This window comes from Esox lucius, chromosome 17 (genome assembly GCF_011004845.1).
Source record: "Esox lucius isolate fEsoLuc1 chromosome 17, fEsoLuc1.pri, whole genome shotgun sequence".
NCBI lineage: Eukaryota > Metazoa > Chordata > Actinopteri > Esociformes > Esocidae > Esox > Esox lucius.
Genome location: NC_047585.1, coordinates 36,715,117 through 36,724,685, shown reverse-complemented (window position 1 = coordinate 36,724,685; position 9,569 = coordinate 36,715,117). Strand labels below are relative to the sequence as shown.

The window sequence follows — 9,569 nt, the reverse complement described above, 5'->3', positions numbered from 1 at the left end:
CAAAATATGGATTATCTTAAAAAATATACTGGACACTTAGGTTTATAGCCCCATTTCATTGTAAACACTTTAATTTAAACCACTTATACCTTTGTATAGCGCGTTTAGGAAGCAACGATAGGCTATAGAACATAAGGTGGGCGGGGCGTTATAAGAGGGAGGCAGTGGCTAAGGTCAATTTCAGTCAGCTTTCGTGGAAAGTGCTTTACTTGGAAGTCATCAGCTGCGCATTACAGTTGAAGCCACGGAGGCGCGCGCTGCCATAGCATGGTGTTGAAAGCACGCGCTGCAGCCAATCGAAATGCAGCGCAGTTCCGCGAAACCGGTCGGGCAGATGCAACCCCTGCCGCCGCGGGCGCTGAAATACAAAGCAATTCTTGGAATTTGATTCCTAGTATTTCCGTCAACCCTCGAATCTGACTTTACAAGAGAAACATTTTCTCACCGTATTTCTGTACAACAGAATTGAGAACAGTGTCTTGCGAACGGATCACTGCGATGGACTGCAGCCACCCACGGTTGAAAGTGGCACATTGTGGATTGTGTACGTTGTCAACATGAGTTAAGATTTGTTCTTTTTGACGGAAAAGAACACTGAAGTCTGTTGAGTTAATAAAATCAGTGATCGTCTACAAATAAAGAATCACAGGATTTTTTTGGACAGTTGTCTTCAGGCCAATATTTTATGATTTTGTGTGTTCAAAGGTAAGTTGAATTTATTGCTACAGTTATATAGCGGGTACGTTGCATTGGTCTTTTAGGCTACGCGCTGATTCAAACTGTATACTTAGATTGAAAATATAATGTACCCACGTTTTGATATTTATTTTACACCAACTGTAGGCCTAATTCGCCAAGAATAAGAGCGTCTGTTGTATAAATGACTGAAATGTAGAATAAAAAAGGATGGAGAAAAATATTAAAATCAACCCACGATTCTGTTTCAAAAGTCACTAATAGAGTTATAAAAGGGTTCATGATTATGATTTAAGTAATTTTATATTCGAAGACGAAGTTAGGCCTAATAATAATCGAAAAACGTCAGACTATCACGGATGTAGCATTGACAAAAATTTTGATTGTGGATGGACCGCTTCTCATTGCAAAATTGAACTGTTTGCTATTCATCACCTTTTCAGAAAGGTCCGATGTGTGGTAGAGCATTGCGGTTTGTGAGTTTCTGTTCCCAAGGGGGGCAGTATGAGAAAAATGCTTGCACTCACTACTGCAAATTCCCAGAGCGTCTGTTAAATTAAACGTTAACAATATATTTAAATATATACAATAGCTAAATTAGCATTCGTGAACAAATATTGGATTCTGAATGTTTTATTAAATGCTATTTGGATTTTAATTGTATGGATAAAGTACAGTTACGATTTTCTTAAAAGTTTTCAGATAATTTATTCTGTGCTCGGTTATTTTCAAAACATGAGTGTATAACCACATGGTTAATAATGAAGACACAAAGTTAAGCCGAAGTTGATAAAGAAGGTAAACAAATCTTTCCTAAACATCAATAACATTACCAACATTTTATGCAGCAACGTCAAGTCCTTAAGTCTCCATCCTTGACAGTTCATCGACGTGCCTACCGAAGGTTTATATACAACCATTTGCCAATTTATGCAAAACTGTTCATAACATGAACTTAATGTGGTTTCATTTTCACTGATAATTTGTGTCTATTTATTTAATTTTGAAGGTGTATCTTTGGCATTTTATTGTTGATTGGAAATAGGAAAGTGAAAGAAGAGATGTGCTGAAATAGTTCTGGGTCATATTCAAACCCCATGTATCTGTGCCCTGCAAGGCAGTAACACTTCTCTCCTAGGGCAATTTCTTTAACGAACATTCGTCGCTTCAACAGATAGTTCATACCTCAGATGTGGCTTGCAATATAAAGCAGGCAGCGACACATTTAGTGACTGGCCAATTAAATGTTAGAAGGTGGATCTCTGTGACATGGTTCGCTAGGTTGGTTACAATAGAGCGTGGCTCGCATACTCTGCACATTGCACTTGCCAAAGAATGTATGTCTGTCGTGGGGCTTAACGTTAATATTGAGACCGTTGGCCATATGTCTGCATTGTAGAGCCCACAAATCGAGATTATGTTTCACAGGGTAAAATCAGTGACTGGAGAACTAATCTGTCCTTCCAACGATTTTGTTAATTTTAGAAATCCCTGCATAGTACTGTAGTATAAAGCACACCGTTGTTTATCAGACACAGAGAACCTTCTGCAAGAGTGTAACCTCCCCTTCCTGAACCACAAGTCTCACGATTACCTAATTGCAGACATCTCTCTGGTAGAAATACAAGAAACAATCCAATCCTTAAAAACAATAGAGATGGTTTCCCACCGTGAATTTTATAAATATGGTGACCTTTACTAGCAGAAAATGTTTTGTGCAAGGATGAGGGGCAATTCCAACATAACCTGGATGAGGCAGTTACTGACATTATTCATGAATGTGGTATGGCAAGGGGCAGAATAGGTTAGGTAACATAGGCCAAACAACACAAATCAAAAGATACTAGCAAGAACTTTCAACATGCTTAATACTTTGGTGGAAAAACAAGTCCACTCAAATTAGACTGGCGTCGTCCCCAACAGCACTCTTTAAAGTTGGCTGATAAATGTTGATGCAGAAAAAGCCTTCACTTCACCAACTTCTATACAGGAGTCTATGAGTGAGAATAGTGACCAACCAGTTCCTATCAGACAGGTTCAACCTCCACATAGGGTCTAGACACATGTTACACAAAGGCACTAGGCAATAGATGGTTATGCAACTAAAGACTGAATTAATGAATTTACATACACGCAGATGATGTTCTCTATGTAACTGAATGCCAATCTGGTATCCCAGTCAATCTCAACTCCGGACCTTTTGTGAATTTAGAATGATGGGTAACATGTAATTTGTTTCAGATTCAAATGTAATGGCTCCTTATTTAACGAAACATACTAAGTTCAGTGTCCCAGATTTAATATGTAACATCGACCCCTGAGACCAAGTTGCACAGGGGCAAAGCGAAATCCCCTGTTCATGTCCTGGTGGCTGAAATTCAGTGTGCAGTAGTTCCTAAAATGTCCTCTCAAGTAAGAAAACAAGCACTGAATAGTTTAGGTTAATCACTATGCCACCTACATTGCTATGACCTATCATAAACCTTTTCTAAGCTGGTTGACCAAAAGTGAAAGACTTTTATGATGGATATTTTGTGGATATTCGTGCCTTCGTGTTCAATTATAGTGGTTGGCCATGCATTAATGTGGAGTAGTTGCGATGAGGTGAGGCCAAAATTGCGAGAACGGGAGCGGACTCATAAAAGAAAACTGTCTACTGAGTGTATGTGAAGACACTGTGGGTTGGAAATCACAACAGCTCTGCAACTCCTAGATGTGACATGTTTCTGTCTCCATAGTAACTACTGTGTTACAACCTCTCCAGCATTGAACCAAATCCTTTCCTCTCACTTCAAGGCTCTGTTGCCAGGGCCACTTTCGGATATGGTTGCCAGGACGATGAGCAGCATGCAGCAGGATCACAGCGAAACACGGAGGTTGTTTTGCCAGAACCCAACAGGCCTCATCCACAACCCCGCAGAGGACCTACGCTGCATCACCACCACCTTCCATTACCTGCATAACTCAGGTAGGGCCTCCTAGTGTTTCACACCACCTTTTCATGTGTGTGAGTGTGTTTGTGTCTTAGCTGGCCATCCCGCGGCTGCTGTAGTGGAGACGTTGTGTAACGTGTGGCTCTGTTTCTGGCTCCAGGCTGGTATTGGGGGCCCATTTCAGCCAGTGAGGCCCGGGACGCTCTCCAGAATTTGTCCGTGGGAACCTTCCTGGTACGCGACAGCAGCCACCCGCTCTATATGTTGACCCTGTCGGTGAAGACGGCGTGTGGCCCCACAAACGTACGTATCGAGTACAGCGGGGGTCGCTTCCGCCTGGACTCCAGCTCCCCAGGCCCCCCTCGCTTGCTGTCCTTCCCCGATGTCTGCAGCCTGGTGCAACACTACGTGGGATCCGGGCAGACACAACAGGGCAAACGAGCAGAATTGGAGGACACCCATCAACCTAAAGCCAAACCGAGCTCACCTCAGGATGCACCAAAGGACAATGCTGTACTGCTTAAGTTGATGCGCCCCCTGTCCCTGCCTCAGGCCTTCCCCTCTCTTCAGCACCTCACGCGCCTCACCATCAACTGCCAAACTGACTTTCCGGAACTGCTGCCCCTGCCACGGCCTCTATTGTGCTACCTGCAGGACTACCCGTTCAAGATATGACAGCCCTCTTGCAGCCATGCCTGGCATAACGGGGATACCCGTCAGAACCAGCGACAACCCAATGTGGGTCAGATACATTTTTATAGCCATTTATATACTGTTTATTTTAATATTTTTTTCATTTTTTTATAAAAATGATGTTACATGTATTATTTTTCTGTTGTTGTAAATAAATGAACCTTTTAAAAAAAAAAAGCATTAAATCACCACCTACTGTAATCCCAAAAAATAGAGGAATTACTTTACCAGGAATTAACATGAATTTACCAGGAATTAACATATAATTAAGCCTTGCTGCTGTACTCCCTATCATAATTCACTATATGAAAGGATATGGATGAAAACAAGAAAGGCCGATCACGTCATTGCAATTTCAACTAGAATTAAACACAATGGGTACAGTAAAATATTCATATGCAGAAATGATTGGCACTGAGTCTATTGCTGGGGGCATTTACATGGAACATTTTTGCCTGAGTTGGTTTCCATGAAGTGGATTTGAGCAGTGCTGAGAAAGCCTCTTATCAGGATTAGAGCCAGTGCCATGGTTATTAATACACCAACACAGGACTGTGTACACGCACTCACGCACGCACATACACGCATGCACAAGAAGTGAATACCAACACACACATACAAACACATGTTGTTGCTGTAAATAACAATGTGTTCTCAGTCAACTTATCTGGTAAAATAAGGGTACACACACATTTTTCACACTCACATTTCTTTTCTTTTACTTCTGGAGACAAGAAAAAATTATTCCCTGATTTCCCTATCTCTTTACTTAACCTGACACTAAACTAAACCTCAATAACCAAAACTTTATTCCCAAACTCTTACCCTAATGCCTAACACTAAATCCTTATGCCTGATACTAACCCCAATTCTAAAGCTAACCTCAGTTGTAAGTTTTACCTGAACCTAACCCCAAAACCAGAAATAGTGTTTTTCCTTGGATACCAGCTAAAAACCTTGAGGGGCTGAATTGTAAGGTTTTACTATCTTTATAGGGACTTTTATAGTAAAATCCGGATAACACACAACCACACAGCCTAATCATAATTTAAATGTGTTGTCACCATTATTAATAATTAGAATTAGGACACTGGCATGTTATTTTGCTGATGGTGCCCAGACGTACACTGAAGATGAGGAAAGGCCACCCCAGGTATCTTTTGAAAAATATACACATCTTTACACCGTGAATGATAAGGTGAAATATGGCTTGTCAGTCGCGTTGTGGCTTCGATGAGTGTCCATATAGAGATTGCTTTCAATTTTACCGCTCTAAATTTTCTTGGGTCTCAGTTTTAGCTGTTCAGAGCCTTTTCGGTCAAAACATGTTCAGTTTACCATCGGCCCTACGCTGTCTGTCGGAGTCAAGCGCCTCCTCCCCGGCCTAAGTTCCGTGTGGTCCGTTTCAGAGCGCCCCTCAAAACACCGTACATAAACACGTTTGGGAGCTAGCTAAACGTTAGCTGGCTAACCACTAAACTAGCAAGAAATTAAAGCGTGAGGCCGAGACATTACGCAAAACAGCAATCTAGCTACCGGCCAGGTAAGACTAATATTCTTACGAACGTATTAACTAGATACGTTATATCAATAGCCAATAGTTCATATACTATATTACCGCTCTAAAAGCAATTGAGGTCTATTTTTATTTTCCTCTAATGTTGCCAACTACTAGCAAGCAACCCCCTTCCGACTCTGGTAGCGCCTTAGCTCGTTTATTAGCTAATCCTATCAAATTCATTCTTATTTCCAAACAATGCATATAGATAAGTAGCTTGATATCAGCTAGACCCATTGTTTACGTGATATTCTTACCCTGTAAAATCATACCTGGACTGCGTTAAGTATTCATCACAAATGTTTTGACCAGCTAGGGAGCCTGTTAGTGTTAGCTACATGAAGCCTAGTTATAATTTCTGTATATTGTTAGCTATGTAGATAATAAAGTAGCTTGTTAGCACCTATCTACCTAACACCTTTGTGTTGAGCTAGCTTGGCCATCTCATTTGAGTTACGTTAGCTAAGCCGGTAAGCGCATTTTCTTGGTATCTTATTTTCTGTCTAACTAGCTAATTAATTTATCATAGCTATGGCTACTCAACATAGGCTAGGTACTGCTAATGTTAGCGTGCAACGACATTTAGATAGGACAGTAGTAGCTGTTGTTACTGATGTCAGCTTAAATTTGTTTACTTGCTAAATGGTTTGTGTTTTTTTACAACAGCGTCCTTTACTCAATGTAATTTTACCTAACTAGCTCATTATATTGTGTTGCCGGCAAAGTAATTTAGCAAATGTTAACTATTCTGATTGTACATACAGTACAGTATTTGCATGCCATTCGATACTCTTTGATTTTACAGGCGTTTAGTGACTAAAAATAAATTTCCATCTTTATGATTGATATGATCCCCAGTAGCTTCATAACATAAGGCCCGGCTGTTTTGTTTTCGGATCACAAATCAAGCCGGAAAGCTTTCCCTTCGTTTAAATCAATCAAGATAATGATATTCATTAATATATTCATTTTTTTTTTTTTTTTTTTTTTAATATATTCATTTTTTTTTTTCACAAAAAACTTCAAGTGGTCTAGAGTTGTCCAACGTTATAAACCGTTAACTCTAATCTGCTGCAGAATAGGTTCGAATCTGGGCCCCTTCCAGCAAACTCTTCTATCTATTCTGTCCAATAAATATTGAAAATGCTAATGTTAAAATAAATAAAAATATTTTACTTTCTAGATGGCTGCACAGCCCATGCAGAACTCGACATCTTTGTTAACATGACCTATCATGCTCCAACAATCTGTTTTGTATTGATGTCAGTTTTCTAATGTTCTTTCTCATTTGTTCAGTCATGGCAGCAATCCGTAAGAAGCTGGTTATAGTGGGAGATGGAGCATGTGGGAAAACCTGCCTACTCATTGTATTCAGTAAAGACCAGTTCCCTGAAGTCTATGTGCCCACTGTCTTTGAGAACTATGTAGCTGACATCGAGGTCGACAGCCGACAGGTGAAATACCCTCCTCCTTTTCCTACACAAATGTTTTGTGCACTCTTTGTGCATCTCCCTTTCCCAATTTTGACGTACAATAGTTAGGCTTGCCGCTATATTCAACTCTATCTACTAGGCACACGAATCGAGCCATTCACAAAAGTGTTTGGAAACATACTTATGTAACACAAGCTGTTACCCCAAATACACAGCATGTTTTTTCAATACAGTTTTGTTTAGTAAAAACTCTTCAGAAGAAATGTAAATTTTTTTAAATAATTGTACTGAAAGCTAACAAGTTTGGGTACCCATCCTGATCTGGATGCTCTGACCCAAAACAGCCCGTGACATGTCTTGACCTAGGACACACCCTCCGTAAGAATTATACCATTGACCCTGCCCGGCTGAAAAGAGAAACAACTGGGGCGTGTCTCTGAATCTCTCCCATCCTTTATTGCCTGTGGCATTTTATTTCTCTATGCATGATGTTGCCCTACATGTATACGTCAATTGATTTCTCAGACATCGCTGGTCCGAATTGGAAAATACTTGGGTGAATGATGCCTCATCTTGCCGTGGAGATCAGGCCTTGTTACAGGAATTCTGCCCACATGATAATCCATCTGCAGTCTTTCTTTCAGCTGATGCCCCACCTTGCAAACAAATAGTTGAGTGACACCCAATTCATGCTTATTAAAATGGGTGTGCATCCCCTCCTCCACGAAAAACCTACTTTACACCTGAACACGTTTCTTATTTGGGTTGTGATTGGTTTAGGTTGAAGTCACTTTTAGTCAAGCTGTGAGAGGTTTTTTTTTTAAATCATGTTTTTGGAGGAGCTTGGCATTTTCAATCGGTGAACATGTGACAAGAGATTTTGGGCACAGTAGGCTGATATCTGGTGGAATCCTTTGGCAGGTTGAGTTGGCACTGTGGGATACAGCAGGCCAGGAGGACTATGACCGGCTCCGCCCTCTGTCATACCCAGATACTGATGTCATCCTTATGTGCTTCTCTGTCGATAGCCCAGACAGTTTGGGTGAGTAATGAACACATCATTGCAGAAAAATGCATGCAGACTCACTTGTGATACTGGGCCTTAAGGTGAAAAGGCGTTGATAAAATAAGCTAGTGAACTTACACCCATACACAAGAATTGTACCTGGACAGCCTTGCTGAAGGAGTTTGCTATCACTACTGACCTTGATTTCTGACCTTCCCTGTGTAGAAAACATCCCGGAGAAGTGGACTCCGGAGGTCAAACACTTCTGCCCTAACGTTCCCATCATCCTCGTTGGCAACAAAAAGGACCTGCGTAACGATGAGCATACACGCCGAGAGTTAGCCAAGATGAAACAGGTACTGTCAGTCTCTTTCCCTGTCTCTCTCACACACACACACACACACACACACAATTCTTGGAAATTAACCCCCACCCCCACCCCCGACAGGAGCCTGTAAAGCCCGAGGAAGGGCGTGACATGGCAAACCGGATCAGTGCCTTTGGCTACATGGAGTGCTCTGCAAAGACAAAAGATGGTGTGAGGGAAGTGTTTGAGATGGCCACCAGGGCTGCGCTACAGGCACGGCGGGGGAAACCGCGACATAAATGCCTCCTACTGTAAAGGGAGGGGAGGCTTCAGGGACATGGCCTCCTGCTTGGCGGCGAAGGGAACGATAGAAGAAACTAGGTCTATTCCCTCTCTGCTCCAAAAAAAAGACTGCTCACCAGTTTTTAATAAAGGTGTAATGCTTTTAATTTTCTGTCTTAAAGCAAAAAGGTTAAATAGTCATGGTTTTGTCAGTATTCAGTGATGATGGGGTTATCGAAATGCTTCTTTTTTGTACTTGTACATGAATCTGTCATATCAAAGCTTCCCTTGTAAACCTGTACTGCCATGTTAAGTCAGGTGGTCCGCCAGGGGACCTATTGTGTCATACCTGCCAATTAAGTGCTTGAGCCCTGCCCACTGAACTGAGGAATGTTTCCACAGGCAATCAGGGCAGGGTACCCATACACTGTGATAAATAGTCTTTAGGATTATTCACATTACACAGGCATAAAATTGTTAAAATGAATGTGCTTCATATGAAACCAGGTGTCCATCTACTCATAGAGACACAGATAAGGACATTTGGTGTGTTTCTGTAATAAATGACTTTGTAAGATTACAAATGGCAAACACTTGTTTTAAATGAACAGTCCAAAGTGAGAGTTAAGGGAATATCAATTTGAGAAACAGTCTGTCCCAA

The 9,569-nt window shown here is 41.2% G+C and overlaps 2 protein-coding genes across 2 annotated transcripts; both read left to right on the top strand.

Annotated features, from left to right (window-relative positions):
* Positions 1 to 217: 217 nt before the first annotated feature.
* LOC105016856 (cytokine-inducible SH2-containing protein) lies at positions 218 to 4,483 on the top strand. The gene is made up of 3 exons (XM_010880966.2): positions 218 to 705; positions 3,493 to 3,664; positions 3,790 to 4,483. Exons 2-3 carry the CDS (start codon positions 3,520 to 3,522, stop codon positions 4,302 to 4,304), a joined length of 660 nt encoding a protein of 219 aa, XP_010879268.1. The 5' UTR covers positions 218 to 705; positions 3,493 to 3,519; the 3' UTR covers positions 4,305 to 4,483.
* Positions 4,484 to 5,791: 1,308 nt separating this feature from the next.
* rhoa (ras homolog family member A) lies at positions 5,792 to 9,486 on the top strand. Its single transcript, NM_001303694.1, is given in 5 exon segments — positions 5,792 to 5,865; positions 7,177 to 7,334; positions 8,235 to 8,355; positions 8,545 to 8,675; positions 8,768 to 9,486. Coding segments are annotated over 4 exon segments (582 nt in total). The 5' UTR covers positions 5,792 to 5,865; positions 7,177 to 7,178; the 3' UTR covers positions 8,942 to 9,486.
* Positions 9,487 to 9,569: the final 83 nt, after the last annotated feature.